The following is an 18,208-nucleotide window of genomic DNA, read 5'->3' as shown; positions in this document are numbered from 1 at the left end:
AAAGAAAATACTGGCCATGCGTACAATCATAGTTAAATGTATGATGAAATAGAAAAAAAATAATAAAATTGCAGTTAATATAATTAATACAATAAAATTACTCACATCTTAAATACATTTGCATAAAGAACACATTTGCTTGAATATAAAAAAAAATAAATACAATTGTCTTAGGAAAGCAAAATAAACTTAAAATTATTTATCACAACAGCATGGTTTGTGTTCCCGTTTCTTTTGAATTGATAAAAAAAATTATTAAAGCTTGCATATTTTTTTATTTAATAATAATTCAATTACAATCAAGCGTTTTATATTACGAATAAAAAAAATTGTAATAATCTATTTACGGTAATATTTTTTTTTGTAAAAAAAAGTGAATTTCAAGGTTATACAAAAACCTACAACGAATTATTTACCATGATTATAAATATTTTTCTCTTTAGATAACAATAAATATACAAGCTTTTTTTTACAATTTCAGACCATTAAGATAATGGCAAGAGTTTGGAAAAACTATAATGTTCCAATTTTAAAAGTCATATGATCAAAATTACGAAAAAATTGTCTATACAAGAAATGGCATGACGCCTTTATTTTTAATTTACAAAATACGATAAATATACCATAACAAAAAAAAAACAGACTTCTATTTAAAAGGAATGTGACAGTAATTTTTCTCGGGATATAGTGGCATGCATAATAGAAATTCAGAATAAATAAATTATTTTATTTAGTTGTGAGATTAGTTACAAACAAAATAGAAGAAATAGTTCGCCCAAATTTGGTCAACTTCGTACCTATTTCATACTTATCAATGTAATTTAGTTTATAACATTTACAGTAACCATTTTAAACAATAACGTACTATATTAAATATAAAAATGTACAATGTTTATATTTCTATTAAATAAATTCCTTAATTTAACGTTGGTTGTGCCGATACATATATTTAAATTTAAATATGGCGCCGAGTGAACGCTCTATTATATCGCTTCCCGCCATTTTGAATGTGAACTATACTTGCATTATTTTAATTATCATCTGTGTTTGTCCGATGGCTGTTACACTGCGGGCCAAACCCTGTAGACAAACAATTTCTTTTATTAATAAATTGATTAGAGAAAATCAAGAAAGAACGTAATTTGTCAACTAAAATCCCTACCATAGACATTTATTGTGATTTAATCAGAGTATCTATAGTTGCATAGACAAAGACGGAATAGTTGTTTGTGTCAAGTATATTTAATTTAAAATCACGACCTTTCTTGATCCAGTATGTATCAAAATATTTGACTGTCAATGATAGAGATCAAATTGCCTTACAAATTTTCGACATATATTATTTAAAATTCAAACGACGCGTCCTATTTATGCATGCCATTATAACCTTTATAATATTATTTTTAGTTACACGAAAGTAAGTTTGCTGGATATAATATGCTACAATTAACTAATAGTCGAAATTCCTCAGCTGTCGTAATTGTTCTGTTCATGTGGTCCCAAATATTGTGGTCTGAGCCCCATGCGATGGAATAACGCGAGACCGTTTTCACTGTAAACGATTAAAATAACTGTTATTTCTAATCATACAAACTACGATCTGATATAGTAGATAATAACCTTAATATTAATCTTAATTGGGAGTGTAAAATATGTACTTAAATTTTAAGAAAGCTTAAGCTATCTCGTAATAGTTATAATATCTCGTACATCTTTTGCAAACCGACAACGGTTGTCTTAAATTTTGTTATGGTCCCCTAGTGTATATTACTATATACTCACGTGAGTAGTCCAGGGTTGGCGTCAGGCTGGTACCAGGAGTACTGCGGCACGTAGGGCGGGTGCGGCTGTGGAGCCGCCTGGTGATGCAGCGCGTGCGCGGCGTGCGCGCCCTTCATGTCCCAAGGCCCAGGTGGCGCACCCTAGAGAAAAAACAAGATAATTAGATATGATTGCTTTAATACTAGAGCTATCAGATAGTGCCTTCTTATTATGTAAGACAATGTTATTCGCAGATCTGTAGTACCTCTTTCTGTTCAGTGCCCTGGGCGCTTCTCCGAATGTGGCCTACCCTAACGCCGGCCCTGGTGACCATTACTTTAGTGCGTGGGTTGAAATGAACTATGTGAATATATATGACATATAATTCATAGTAATATCGATAACTAAACATATTATATGTAGGTTAATGACGGGTTAACCTTTATCGATTACTCATCCTATATCAACATAATGTCACTGTGTAAGAACGCATAACTTGTGAGCTTGTGACATATATTACTAAGATCACTTTGTGTTGAAATTATACATATTTTTCCATCCATTCTAGTTTAATAGTAGAAGAAACAAGGGGGCTAGACAAAGTGAATTCGCTCCAAATGGATGGAACATGATAATTGAAAGTTATTGTCGGTTCTACACATTTTTTAAGTTCGTTATATCGCTTCGGAGCGAATGTATTTTGTCTTGTCCCGCAATTTTGATCGTAGAAAACTAAAGAAACACACAAAAATAAATGTATTATATTCGACAACTTTATTAACGCGTTTATAATTACGAAACTAATAGCTAATAAAATAAAACGGAATTAAGCAAGCGTTTATAAATAAATTGAAAGTGTTTTATATATTTGAAGGTTTTATAATGATTTTCATCAGACTATTTTGACCTTTTAATGAATAAAGTAGTTTATATCGTAAACGCTTTAGGGCGATCGTCCACAAAGGAAGCGATTCTGATGCGATACAGTTACGAATTTGAAAGTAGGCCGTCACATTTGAAAATAGAATTCTATATAGACATGTGCTTTATCAATGTATTCGCTAAATCAATAAAGCTTTGCTAAAGATGCGACATAGTATCGTCGTAGTGTATTTCTAAGGCGTATACATTTGCAAAACTCCTGTCTCTCTGTTGTCTTACTTCTTACTAATATTATAAATGTAAATATTTGGATGCATGGATGGATCTTTGCTAGATGTTATCTCCAGAACGGCTGCATGTATAGCGATGAAAGGCATAGATATAGAGCATCTGGATGAACACATAGGCTATTAATTAAGTTTTTTTATTCTGTGCGTACGGATTCGTGTGCGACAGCTAATCTTATTTAAGCAGATACTTATGAAGACTAAACTCGGACTGTGTCTAAACAGAACTTGAATCTCTAGTCTAGTGTAAACGCGTTACTAGTACGTTCAGGCGCAGACGGTTTTTGAAAGCATCGTAAACTGTCGTCGTGGTCAACATCCCTATGTTGTATATAGCAGTTAGCTTAAGTTAATGGACTCATATAACTAATCCAGTTGAATGCAAGGCGCGGTCGGTCACGCCTTTCTACCTCCACTAACCGCTCACAGATCGCACAAGCTATTTGACACGCAACAAGTTCGCTTTTTGTTCTATTATTTTTTTTCATATCACTATTTGGTTAATGGAACGCTTTTCTAATAATTGTCAGGCGAATACCAAATAATAAAACAACGCTTCGATGACAAAGATTAAACGGATACGTCTATTTAAAAAACAAATGTAACTAATATTATAAATGTGAATCTTTGGATGGATGGGTGTTCCTTTGAAGGTATCTCCAGAACGACTGAAATTTGGCCTAGATGTAGACCAAAGTCTGGAAGAACACATTACCTACTAATTACTTTTTTTTATTTCTGTGCGGACGGAGTCGCTGGTGACAGTGAAATAAAAAAAACTGTACGACATGTACAGAGTGTGTTAATGTCTGTATATTACCTAAGTTTACCCGGACTCTTTTTGTTTACTTTTAAAGCCTTAAAATGTTTATGAAAAATTACGTCAATTAGTAAATAGAAATCTACCATCAAATAGTTAAAAAATAAGGTAAACGAGTTGTATTAAACTACGTCCTTTGTTTAAGCGTACAATTAAAAGATAATAATTACATTTTCCGTCGGATTTGTTCGGAATTTCGTAAACGTCGATCATTCCTGACATAACCATCAAAATATCGACGCACAGGAACTTTGTATACAGGATGTTAAAATACATCCGTAAGCAATGGAAAATACCAAAGAGTTTTTGTAATTTGCTAACGATTAAAAAAATCCTGAATAATACAGTCTGGAATCTATACAGATAGACACTTTTGGGATATTACTAAAAATATTTCAGTTGCCGGATTCTCAAACTTTTGGGTTATAATTAGTTTACTCTAGTAAATGGATTACTAGTAATTCGTTACCTCTAAAACTGCGATATTTTATGTAAAGTATAAGACGTTTTTATGCGTTTTCTGCAATTTGTTTAGGTTTCTAAAACCATCTAGAATATAGTGCCGAAGTATAATATTTGGGAATATAGTGTTGTAGTATAAGTCAGAAATTAATAAAAATTAAATAAAAAATGTACTTACATAACCGACTCTCGGGTCCCACGACTGCTGGTGCGGCGGCTTGATATCGCATGAGGTGCCGTCCGGCGAGCGACCCGCATTCGGCTACAAATAACACAATTTATATAAACTATTGTATTTTATTTCCACCACTATGACACATCCGTACAAAATCTTTTATCTCTTTCATTCTCTTTGAAAGAATACAGGACACAAGGAACCTCTTTAAGATTAAAGAGGTTCCTTGTGTCTCTTTCTGTAGCACTCTAATTTCAGACTAAGGTCGTCAATTGCTGGATGCAGTTCTCCACGATGAGGCAGTGTAGTTGTTTCGTCACCCCTGACTTAGGATAGCCTTTGAGGCGATTTTTTATGTGTTAAAAATAGTTAAAATCAACTCAGTCTTACATATCCAACCTTAACATCCCAGGAGGGCTGGGGCGGTTGTTTAACGTCCCAAGTGCCGGTGGGTGAGAGGCCCGGGGAGAGTTCGGAGACAGGCGTTGAGCTCGGCGTGGGCGAGTGCGCTTGCGCCCCGCTTTGGTAAGCTGATGGCGAGTGTTGTGACCCGCTAGAACTGCCGCCACCACCTACAACAAACATTGCTATTAAGATGTATCGGTTACAAGTAGATAAAATATTATATTACGGATATGTTTGACTTCGAAATGACCGAGTTTATTGCAATCCATTCAAAGTAATGTCAAAGGGACTTTTCATTTACTGGCGACTTATAATATCTATCTTTATAAAAAAAAACTCTCAATTTCTCATCACAGATGTGTTTTAAGAATTGAATATGGCCAGGTACAAAATTGAGTAGGCACGTCGAGTAAAAGAGGGCTCTTATTCCTTACGTGCCAAATCATATTACGTGCCAAATAAAATAATAAAAATATTTATAGTAATAAATATTTTTGTTTTTTGCCTTACCGTGTAGTAATTGGTTATTGCTAGGCGGACTGCCGGGTGGCAGGCCGAGGCTGGGCGGTGGCGCGCCCACCTGCGCCGCCTTCATCATTTTCTTGTACTTGCTGCGACGGTTCTGGAACCATATCTTAACCTGCGAACAAAATTATACTTCAATTAAAAAATAATTCATGCCTGTAGTAATTAGGGATCACAGATTTTCATTTGGCGCAGTCGTGGCTCACCTCTCTCGCATCTTTCATAACACTATGGTTGAGTTCAATAGAGAAATAATATTTGCACATGTCACTGGCTGTCAATGATATTTATTGTCTCTGGATTCATTGTTTCAGTGTTCAGATCGATGGTATAAACATGTCTGTTTTGAATAATTCTGTGATCAAAATGGTTATTTATATTTTATTATTTGCTTTACTATTTTAACTAAGGCTAGCAATCGTTCGCGATGGACTGGCAGGAGAAGGCTCAAGACAGGCCACTTTGGCGATCTCTTGTGTCGGAGGCCACGAACCACTTTGGATCGATGCGCCAGCGGAGTGTGTGGGCAATCGTTCAAGCTACTATTGAATAACTTTATTTATATAAGTATTATCTACTAATATTATAAAAGGAAGGGATTTTATTGTTTGTTTGCTTTGATTAAGCTCCGAAACTAATGAACCGATTTGAAAAATTCTTTCACTGTTGGGAAGCTACACTATCCCCGGGTGACATAGACTGTGTTTATTGCTAGATATTTTATTTAATTCAACGCGGACGAAGTCATGGACAATTGCTAGTTTTTACTAAGCTTAACAATGCATAGTTACATAATTAATTCTTTTATAGACATTTACTCTACTAATGAAGGCATTAATCAGTTTTTATTGATATCACTTTAAAATCAATAAAATAATTATCTATTACTTTTACGGCAAATAATAAAATAAAATTGACTTATAACTGTCCGTTTATATTTATGATTACAAAAAAATAAAATGCCTATGCCTATCATTGTGTTGGATATTTATATTTCATTCTACCAAAAAGGTTGCATTAGTCTGATAAGACCAGAATAGTTAGTGTTATTTTTGTTGAAAATATCCGTCATAAGCCTACACTTCACCGTTGAAAAGAATAAAAGGTAGATAAAGAATTGTGAAAGTGTTAAAGATTTTAAAAACAAACTTAAATCATATCTCATCGCTGTAATGTAAATAATCTATTCTCAATATTATATACAGATATAATTTCTGTTCAATTTAACGTTCTTATAATTTTATTAAGGTCTGTTTTTGATTTATATTAATTTTATATATGGTTACTATTATATATTTTGTAATAGCCCGCAAGCCCTTATGTTATATTTTACATTTATACTCATTGTAAGCGAAACTTTGTGTTTTTTATGAGTAAATAAAGATCTTTAGGCCGAATACTATTAATTAATTAAAATTCAGTAATACCATAAAAAAAAAGAAAATTCGAAGACTGTAATATATCAAATTATGCACCAAAAAAAATGTTGATCACAAAATAACTTAAAATCCAATCCCTTTATGTTTAATCGCAAAATATCTCATGAACTCAAGCGAGAAATATGCAATGTATATTTATTTTAAATATTTGCATATATATGTACAAAAATAGCATATAATAAATATGTCAAAGTCATTTAGCGACCCAGATTACATGTCCCAGTAATTTGTCAATTAGCGCGAGAATACAAAGGTGCGCAAACGCATGGCATATCTCTATGTAAATCTGTAATACGATTTATCAGTTCTCAAGGTTCTGACGGTATATATACATATATACATACGTCAACTTAATGCGGGTATGCAGAATAAAATGAATAGTGACAACGAATTGACATTAATTGTTTATGAATAAGAAAATTAGCGATGTGTGAATTATTTTTCCTGTGTAATTAATGTGTACGCATTTAGTGATATTTAAAGGTTATTTAACATTCGTTTAGTAAAGATTAATCATATTCATTCTATAGTAAGCGACTTTAATACTGGGGAGTTTAAGCCTATAGCTAATTTGTCATGAGACAGACAGATTGATTGGTAGAATTGTTTATTTAAAAAAAAAAACAGATAATTATAATTTGATTTATTTATAAATGGTGTAATATTATAATTACACTATTCCACTATTTAATTGATTATAATTTAATTAATTAATTAGTTAATTTATTCATAATAAACTTGAAAAAGTTATTTTCTAGTGTTACAGTTTTTATCGAAAATATTTAGTTGTTTAATCCATTGTAACTTTTCGTCATGAACATTAGTAAACAGAGTGGGCTATGTGACATATAGGTAGGGGTTATTGCGTGCGCGGGGGCGGGGCCCTATGCGGGGTGCTGGCTGCCGTTACTACACCGTTACGGATAATAGTGATGTCACATTGATACGATATATCGATAAAATTCGATATTAACAAGCAATAAAAAAATAAATAGTGTTAGGAAGGAAATCCGAAAATGTGTTAGTGTATTGACTTAACACTAGCCTTACTAAAATGTCGATGTTTATGCCCCCTCACAATTCATTCTGACACTGGACTTTGTAACGAAAGCACGTCAATCGCGCCAAAGGATTCTAACTAATGATGTCTGTAAGTAGTCTGTAGTAATTGTGTTTTATAAAATGTGGTTCAATTGTAATGTGTAGTTTCTTTATATAGTAAAGTTTTAGGAGTGATTAAGTAAATGAAGAATCCAAAAAGATACTTTAATAATGCATTATGTTAAGACTGCGTCTACGAAGGACTAATAAAAACTAAAGAGTAATGCAAAAAAAACAGCGACATTGGAATGTAAATATGTACTAATAATATTTGATAATAATTAAAAATTGATACATACATAGTCTTTAATTTTATATGCTACTAATAAAACCTGATACTGTTGTACTTTTAAACATCTAAGTACCAATCTTTATATATATAATTCTTCTGTGAATATGTCACTGAACTTCTCTCAAACGACTGGACCGATTTTGATGAAATTTTTTGTGTGTATTCAAGGGGATCTGGGAATGGTTTAGATTCACAATTTTGTCCGCTGGACAATTTTTTTTAATTAATTTTTAATTTATTAGTAGTTGTTGATTTTGGAATGTTTTACATTGGATCCGACAGACGGCGCTACCATCGCAGTGTCAAATAAAAGACGTGTAGACAGGACAACGTCTGTCGGGTCCGCCAGTTTACGATAAAACAATAGTCTTAAATAAGAAAATCTCAATGCATTTTTTAAACAAAAGTTTCTTAAAAGCAACCGATTAATTTTATAATTAAGATATTACATCAGTAATTATTAGTGACAAATGGATTGTAAACAAAACCAATTATCTTGTGTGACATTAAAAAACCGCTATTCGAAGTAGTTTTTTTTTAACAAGGGTAAATTAATTCTAGGTGACAGAAACAGTGTTTTAAATGATTTTAAATGATACTTTAAGTATCGGTAATGTTGTTGTATGATTTAAAATATAGCCTTTTGCATGAATTTTATAGAACATATTACGAACGTAAAACGTACGTTGCGCTTAGTTAATAACATGTGATTTTTTCTATAGCGAAATTATTAAACTTGTCGACATACGAATTAATTTATTATTATAATATGATAGTAATGTGGTTTAATATTTGTTCGTTGTTTTTAATTTGCGATAAAGTATCGATGTCGTTACATAAATAAATTGGTGCTTATTGAAAAAATTCTTTAATTTGCCGCAAATAAAATATAACACTTATGTTGTGTCTTATTCAGTTATAAGAGGTCATAATTAAGTATCAAATATATTAAATTGTACCGAACCTATACCGTTTTTTAATTTATATCGATATCGATAAATTTTGATGACGGGTACATCACTAATCTCCTCCTCCAATTTCACCCCACCTCGATTAGTCGGGTCGCAGGCCACGCTATAACTTAACCCCGTTCTACCTAACTTACTCTATTGGCATTCAACTCACTCGACTTAACTCGTTCCGCGGTTATGTTTTATTGCATTATTTAATCCCATTCACGCTGATTTTCATTCACTTAACATATGTTGACTTAGTCTTATAGATTTCAAGCATGTTGTAATAGTTACATCAGCGAGAGATGTTTCATTTATAACCAAGCTTTTTAAATTAATACCACTTTATTTGATGACTACCTGTCTACTTCGTCCGAGCTAGCGACTTCGTCCGAGCGGGATTTAAAAAACCTTAATTATTAGCCTGTGAGTTCTGCCAGATTGTGCTCTACAAATATGCCAAATTTCAGAAAGTATGTAATCATTCAGGAGATTCAAACAAACCTTCAAACATCCAACCATCCAGGCATCCATCCATCTAAAAATTCGCATTGCTAATATTAGTAAGATTAGTAAGAAGTAAGATTGGGGTTGTTTAACTGTTGTACTGGATTTTCTGAAGCCAATGTTGTCAAGTTTGCATTGATAGCCATCCATATTTATAACATTTTACCGTTTTTATTAGACCGTTAAAATTATAGAATAAATAATAATAATCCTCAAGAAACATAGCAAAGATAATATTTAAAATAATATAAATAAAGCAATTCAAAACCTAAAGTAAACGCCTAATTACGACTTCAGACGACGTTGTCTTCAAAAAATAAAAGAAAAAACAAAAATAATATTAAAATTTAAACAATTAAAAATAAAACATCGTAACAATTTGTATTCGTACATTTTTACAGTATAAAATAGACACATCTGCCTTCTGAATGACAAAAGCTACTGTGTTACCAGAAAAAATGCATGAAACAAAATGGCCGCCGGGCACCATATGCCAGCGACAACCGCAATGAAATTATACTCCCGTGGAGAACATTATTTTGCTGTCTGTACATTCGTTGGTCACGCTACTCCCGTCCTGTTTCCTTTGTTTTGTGCTATTTATTTACCTAAACCATATATTAAATAGATTTACATACTGGCCGAAACGTACTTTAAATATCTTTGTTGCGAAACTTACGGGGTAACAAGAAAAGGGGTAAATAATATTTCAAAAATATTGCATTTATAAATTACTAGCTGTCGCCCGCGACTGCTTTCGAGTGGAATTAAAAAAATAAATAAGTAGTAGCCTATGTGTTCTTCTAGACTATGTTCTATATGTATGTCTAATTTGATGGTGAACCTTTCAGCCGTTTTGAAATACGTACAAACAAACATTCATCCATCCATCTAAATATATGCATTTATAATATTACAGTAAGAAGTAAGACGGAGAATAAACGTCTTAATAAATTTTACATATCAACTGTTGTGTAGAAAGAATACAGAAATACTAAAGAGGAATTTATCTTAACTAATAGCGCTCAGAGAGTTGAATTTGCTCCATTCTATAGAATTCTATCAACTTTATTTGCTTGTCACACTTTTTTACGGCTCAAGTCAGTTGTAAGTCTCGTTCATTGCACTCAAGTTAAACCTAGCCACTAACAAAGACTTAAAATAACATTAAAAAGAAAAAAAAACGATAGTTTATAAAGTTAAAAGGACAATAACGATATTACTCGGTTTTTGCACTAAATCCATTTACTTGGCTTTCCCACCGGCGTGGAGTCGAGGTCCGGGCATTTCGTCACTGTTCGCCGTCGGACGGCGGTATGCAGGATACCTGTATGGGACGATGGTATTCAACATATACAGCGGCGGCGAGTACAAAGAAATATCGAACATAAGCCGCATAGCACCAAGAAACTTGGTGCCCTCGCGAATACAACTATTCCGCCACTTCCATGGACTGGTTTATGCGGTAGGTGTACCTGATAATTATGCGACGTTCAAACGAATGTAAAAATGACATTAGTTCAAAATAAACCTAAATAAAAAAACATTTAAACGTTCTGTACTTTGGAAGGCCAAAAATATTTTCTATCAATCCTTTTGTTACTAGAATTTTAAATATATTAAAATATAATTATTACTTGATAAAAATACAGTTTTATTTTAAAAATAAACAAACAAAAGAACGGCAAGGAAAATAAATATCAACATATAATTGAGAAACAAAAAAATTATAAGCAATTTTAATTATTGACATAATGAATGCAGTTTTTTTTTATAAAAATACTAAAGGAATTTTCCTACAACCTATATTAATTATGCCAATATATTCTTCATTAAAGTTCTAATATCAAAAAACATCAATCATGGCTATTCGAACGACTCAATTTGTGAATGGCTCAGAGAACCTATAAATAATAAATTAAAAAGTTATTAATATTAATGCTGGCCGATAGCGCATGACGCGGTTCTTTGCGTTTAAAAAAAAAACGGTAGCTCGTACAAAACTGCATGCCGCGGCCGGACACTGAATGATGTGGAGACTCCTTCGTTTTTTGAAATTTTCTTTCTTTTGTCAAAGCGACGTACGTAAAGGTTGCCAGTGTCTATTAGTGGCATCCATTTTTAAAAACATACTATAGGTTTTTATATTTTTTTTTCTATTTCAAGTACTCTGTTGATTCATATTAAAATGTTGCTAAAGAGAAAAAGTTAAGTTTCAGATATGTTGTGGAAAATTGCACTAACAATTTAACATTCATTATCCAAAATAATAGTAGCTTAATAACTAGGTAGTACTTAGGAATATTTAAGGGAGACCCTTAGTAAAACCCTATTATCTCTTAGCATGTCTGTTGTCTTATAGTACCGCTATTAGAAGCATAAATATCAAAAATTGCATATCTGTTGTACGTCATACCATAATTTTCTAAAGGTACAATATTTTCTACACTATAAAATATACTCTGAATAAAAAAGTGTATAAAACTTAATAACACGTGTATCGTATGAAAAAAAAGTACCATTCTGTCATTAATAAATCTTACTAAGAATAGTAAATGCAATAAAATTATGCATGAATAAAAATGTTTTACATAAGCTATCCATTAATGTGCACCGCACACCTAGAATACAAAGTATCGGATATAGGATATGATATGTAATATCCGATACAGGATATATCTAGTATAATCTCATAATTAGTGATGTATATATTTTTGTTTATCGATGAAATTAGTCGGCAGATATTTTAACATATCGATGAAACTAATCGGGAGTGTCTCTTGACATAAGACTAGACCAGTCTTTCCCAAAGTGGGCGATAACGCCCCCTTGTAGGCGCTGCGGGTTTCAAGTTGCGGGTTATAGTAAAAGTTTCGTTTAGAATTCTCCGTTAATGTACATATATAGGTTACAATAATTAATGTATTTAATTTGAAGTTATAGTGGTTTTTAAATATGTGAAAATATGGGGACGCTAAAATATATTTATTCTTAAAGTGGGCAGTAGACAAAATAAGTTTGGGAACCACTGGACTAGATAATGCTATAAAATGCTATTTGTTCTTAGATAAACAATGTAACAATCAATTGAAAAAACTGCTCAAGTGTGCATTATCTGACTAATATTATAAAAGAGAATGTTTGTATGGATGGATGTTTGTTGGATGATGTAGAATGTATCTCCAGAACTGTTGCAATGATATAGCATGATTGCCTCAGATGTAGAACATAGTCTGGAAGAATACATAGGCTACTAATTAAGTTGTTTTTTGATAAGGCACGGTTGGAGTCGTCAGTGTCAGCTGGTAGCTACATAGCTTATGAAAGTCAAGAATCACTACTAAATTTATATATTTTACCCATATGAAGAATACGATTTGAATCGAAATAGCAATAGACCGATTTAACTACAAGGACGCATTAGAATATACTTACATATAAACGTAAATATCCGCGAATTACTCTCATGTCCGTCTTATTATCTCTGAAGCATGTGTTTGTACTAAGTATAGTTAAATATACTAATTAAGATAACATCAGTATGGAGGTAACAAACACTTGGTATACAACCAACTCCATATCAACAGGTGTTGAATAAAACGCTGCTATTTTATCATCAATCAATCTCTACAGCTGGCTGTAGTTTGGCACAAATACGGCAAGTGACCATCGCGCGGTGTCTCGCTTTGGTATTGTATTTGTCTGCGTTTCCACTGTAAAACATGGGTTAAAAACATACTATCTTTCCTTTCATCTCTGGAAAACATTACTAAATATATTTTGGTATAGGTTTTGGAATCTTTTACTCATTTATTAAGTTTATTATATTTACTCATTTAGTAAGTAAAATTAGCATACGTGGTTTTATTTTTACTAATGTCATAAGTACGAAAGTTTAGAAGGATAGATGGTTGAAGGTATCTCCGGAACGGTTCAACGGATCTAGCTGATAGAAACAGATGTAGAACATAGTCGCAAGAAAACATAGGCTAGTTATCAAGTTTTTTTTTAATTCCGAGCAGACGGATTCGTGCATGTAGTGGCCAGTATCTTGATAAAAGAGATGTGAAACCATAACTTTACGTGATATTTAAAAAAAAATACTATAATTTACATGAGCTTAATTAAGAAATTAAACAACGAAAAATCATCGTGTTCATCGAATGACAAATTGCTTATTATCGATATGTCTGGAAATTGATAACAACATTTTTTTTACATTGCGATATACATCACTACTTGTTCGCTTGATTACAATGTAACGTTTTATGGCCTCAAGTAGTCACGGTAGTTTTTCTTAGTATCAATAAAGTAAATTAATTTATTGTTTTTCTTGTGTCTTATGACTTATATGTGCCTTTAAAATTAAGCAGGATATACACCATAAAGCTCTTTCAGTACTACTTCAATAAAACAGTGTTAATTTTTTAACCCTTTGACAGCCTATGATTGGTATTATGGACACCAACATGTTGAAAAATAGTATATTTTAATCTTTAATAATTAAATATTTTATCACTAAAACTGCTTCTGTATTTTGTTATTTATTTTGTGTCTCTCATTTCAAATAATTCAACTTTGAACTTTTTTAAATCGACAAAAAATCGTTACGAGAGTTGAGGTTCAAAAGCTAATGCCAATTTCACACTAAGGCAGAACAATTAGGTAATGCATTGCTATTGTTAAGACGCAAACTGAGATACCAAAAATATTTTATTATAACATTGTGTGTGCGTTTAAAAAATAGCAGTAGTATACTTAATACTGTTCTGCCCTCGTGTGAAACTATCCTAACTTCAAAACAGAGCAGTATTATTTTGACAGTACGTGTATGTTTGAATAATAACAGTACTCCAATGTCTGTTCTGTCTTCGTGTGAAACATAACCGCAAAAAGCTCGTCCGTTGTCGGAGCTTTTTGCAAGTGTCGGTGAAAGCCCGCGCAGCGCCCGCGAAATGTCTTTATCTTTGCCGACACAGTTTTATTGCGACTGACGCGAGGGCATGTTGACTTTCTTGCGTACCGAAGCGGTCACTATATACGAATTTTTATCGATATTTAAAAGCATTGATTCGGTTTGTCGGTGATTTAGATTTATAAGTACAACAATGTTATTTAAATATTGCATGCACCTGTACAAGAATTTTACTGGTTAGGTTCTTTTTTAATGAAGCGTATGAAGCTTTCGCCCTCGACTTTATTCGCGCGGAATAAAAAAAAAAAATAGTAGTCGATGTGTTCTTCCATATTATGTTCTACATCTGTGCTAAATTTCATTATGATACATTGGGCCTTACCGGAGATACCTTCTAACAAACATCTATCCATCCATTCTACACATTCGAATTTATTATATAAGTAAGATTTTAAATAAAAATCATACGCATAGTTTTTCTTTTTATTACTAAATTCTTTCATATTTGTACACAAAAAAGAGATTTAGCTTGCTATATACATTTAGATATAATATGGAAGCAATCATCCAAAAACATAAGATAACTAGAAGATTTAGCACTACGGGGACAAAAGTAATCGCCCGACGTTCTAGCCGGATTTTGCCTCAATTTTTCCTCAATTTTAGGGACATCTACGTTAGTACGTGTAGTACGTTGTATAAAGATCGATAAAAACTTTTAATGCCACAATCAAGACCTTTATCCTATCGACATCCCAATGACTCGATATCTCGTTTTAACATTTTAATGTCAAAAGAAACATTCTTAATTCAAATCTCTACACGTTGAATTCAATTAGTGAGAGATTAAAAGAAACAATAATCGATTGTGTAGCGATGTACCAATAGTAAGGATACATCGAACGTGTCTTGATACGAAATGCTAACTTTTTTACAGCAATCCCGTGTTGACACGCTTGTTCTGCCAAAAGCACGGCCGCTATGAATAATGCAGGAGGCGCGGTGAGTCCTTGACAGAATTTCTTGTTTTGTACCCGTTTCATGGTTTATCACTTGCGGTTATAGGGTGAGCATGCATTTCGTTACAACAGGACTTGTTTCGTATTATGTCAATTTCGAAATTATTTTTTATTATTCACATAAAAGAGGACAGATGAGAGGAGACTGTATGAAACCAAAGTATCAATTAATATATGTAAGTTACATATGGACCAAGGAAAAGCAGATGATTTCCTTCCACTGTGGAACGAATTGCTTAACGTTTCTGTAAACAATTGAATCAACCTATTTCATAGTCAATATATGTTATATATATGAAATAGTTACTGGCAAGAAAAAGAAAAACTTGTCTGTAAAATCTTTGCCAGTACAATTAAAACAAATCTGCGTGTTCTAAATTTAAAACTGCTGCGTCTAGAGTTCAAGTTGCTAATATGATCTCCAACCTTCATTAGGAGAAGGCATCTAAAAATAATTGCATAATAAAAATACTTATTTAAATATGTACATTTATCCGACGTTCTTACGGTGGAGGAAAACATCGTGATGCAACCTGCACATATCTGAGAAGAAATTCAAAGATATGTGTGAAGTCAACCAACTCGCACTTGGCCAGCGTGCTTGACTATAGCCTAATCACCCTTAACTTAGGGTAGGCTCCGAGCCTAAAAATATTTATTATCGAGTAATTCGTGTAACATAACAGATTATATTAGACTGACTTGACTTGAGAATGTTTGTCGTAAAAAATAATACAGTCCTACATATCATCAATGTATGGTCACTGTTTCGATTTCCTTGTGATTGTCATGCGTTTTCTTATGAGGCGCTGGGAGTTCAATTAAAAATGATAATTAATTTAAAATCATCGTATTAATATTAATGACGGTAAAAAGTTTGATGAATAAGTGGAACGAACATATGTTTTAAATTAATTTCGTTTTCATTCGCCGCGTTACTTTAATTATTGTTAATATAAAATGTAAAATAAATTTATTAATTTATAATTTATAATCATCGTAACAACAAACATGACATTCAAAAGAGTCTTGAATAAAAATAACGAAACACTAGTAGCTAGTAGTAGACACTAAATGCTAATTTAACAACTAATTTTCATTAAATTTGACTTTATTCATGAAGTATATGTCGCGCTCGTTCCGGTGATACCTTCTAACAAACATCCATCCATCTAAACATTCGTATTTATAATATTGGTAAGATCAAAATAACAAGAACAATTGATAAGTAGGAAATTAATCCCTTAAATATTTTAGAATTCATTTAAGTTATAAATAAAGGGCATATGGTTAAATTAACTGAGTCGCTGGTTGCCCTGTCAACACCCTAACAAATGGGGTCGGCAGAATCTCCGCTAATTCGGCAATTACAATTAGGATGCATTATGTTTGAAACTTCCCTGTTATTACAACATTTCAAACGTCTTTTAATCTTATATTAGTTGTTTTAAAGTATTACAATGTTTAAATAATACATACGTAAATTTAACAAATAAATATAAGTAAGCGTTGGTTTCCACTACCAAAATATGTAATTAAATTTGTTACCAAGTTTCGGCAATGAAAACTTACTATAAGTGTCACACTAACCGTGGGTTACTGATACCAAAGTCACTAAAACATTTTCATTTCTGTTTTGTCAAAGACAATAACAGGAATAATAATATTATGTATACAGAGATTTTTGTCTCAGAATCCAACGGTATTTGAACATAGGTATTTATTTAATAATTGAATAAATTATTAATCAAATTTTAATTGTTTTATAAAGTTCTAAACAAGTTGAAGATTACTATATTTCATAATGTTCAAGAGTTAAAGAAGAATTAAAAATATGTCTTCTTAATATTACTAATTTTATAAATGCGAAAGTTCAGAACGGATCTAACAGAAATGTTGCATAGAAGCAGAACATAGTCTTGAAGAACTAATAGGCTACTTATTAAGTTTTTTTTTAAAATTCTATAAGCTACATATAATTTGAAAACTAACCTATAAAATCCTTTTAGATACTTTATTTGATTATCTGAAATAGTAGCATGATAAGGCGAGGTATTATAACAAAATTGATGCAATAAATTAGCCCCTAACCCTACGATCGCTGTAGTCATTATAATGGTTCAGGCGTCTCATTGCAAAATAATGAAGTGAAACATAACTCCATACCATACTCTCAGATACACAAACCAATTTACATACTACGTTATAGTAAACAGGAAATACCAGCCTATAGCCTAATAGTTATGTATATACTAGCTGTTGCCAGCGACTCCATCCGCGCGGAATTAAAAACTTAATTAGCAACCTATGTCTTCTTACAGACTATGTTCTATATGTATGCCAAATTTAATCGAGATCCTTGCAACCGCTATGGAGATACAAACCATTCAAACATTCGCATTTATCTTTTTAGTAAGATATAGTAAGATTGAATATGTCTATAATATATGAGGACATATGTCCGAGGGCATCAGAGCCTACCCAAGTTAGGGTGATGGAACTAGTGCAGCTGACGTCACGCGTCTTTGAATTTTTGAAGACAGTTCTATTAACAAAAGAATACAGTTTGTAAAGTGGTTGATTTTGGAACACTCTGTAACAACTTTATTTTGATTTTTTATTGCCTTAATATCATACATACGCTAACTGTAATCTGATTTATTAA

General features: G+C 32.2%; 1 protein-coding gene across 3 annotated transcripts in view; it reads right to left on the bottom strand.

Annotated features, from left to right (window-relative positions):
• Positions 1 to 309: 309 nt before the first annotated feature.
• The window catches only part of Dll (homeotic protein distal-less), a 90,248-nt gene continuing 72,349 nt past the window's right edge, over positions 310 to 18,208 (bottom strand). Inside the window, exons 4-8 of one of the 3 annotated variants that reach the window (XM_013321814.1) lie at positions 5,303 to 5,432; positions 4,778 to 4,959; positions 4,391 to 4,474; positions 1,783 to 1,922; positions 310 to 1,552 (exon numbers count right to left, since the gene is read on the bottom strand). In XM_013321814.1, coding sequence (XP_013177268.1) covers positions 1,468 to 1,552; positions 1,783 to 1,922; positions 4,391 to 4,474; positions 4,778 to 4,959; positions 5,303 to 5,432 — 621 coding nt within the window. In that variant the 3' untranslated portion in view covers positions 310 to 1,467. The remainder of the gene's footprint in view (positions 1,553 to 1,782; positions 1,923 to 4,390; positions 4,475 to 4,777; positions 4,960 to 5,302; positions 5,433 to 18,208) is intronic. The other 2 variants (XM_013321815.1, XM_013321816.1) reach the window with 2 other exon arrangements.

This window comes from Papilio xuthus, unplaced genomic scaffold (genome assembly GCF_000836235.2).
Source record: "Papilio xuthus unplaced genomic scaffold, Pxut_1.1 DF825946.1, whole genome shotgun sequence".
NCBI lineage: Eukaryota > Metazoa > Arthropoda > Insecta > Lepidoptera > Papilionidae > Papilio > Papilio xuthus.
Note: the sequence above shows the minus strand (reverse complement) of the source record. Positions and strands in the feature narration are given on the sequence as shown.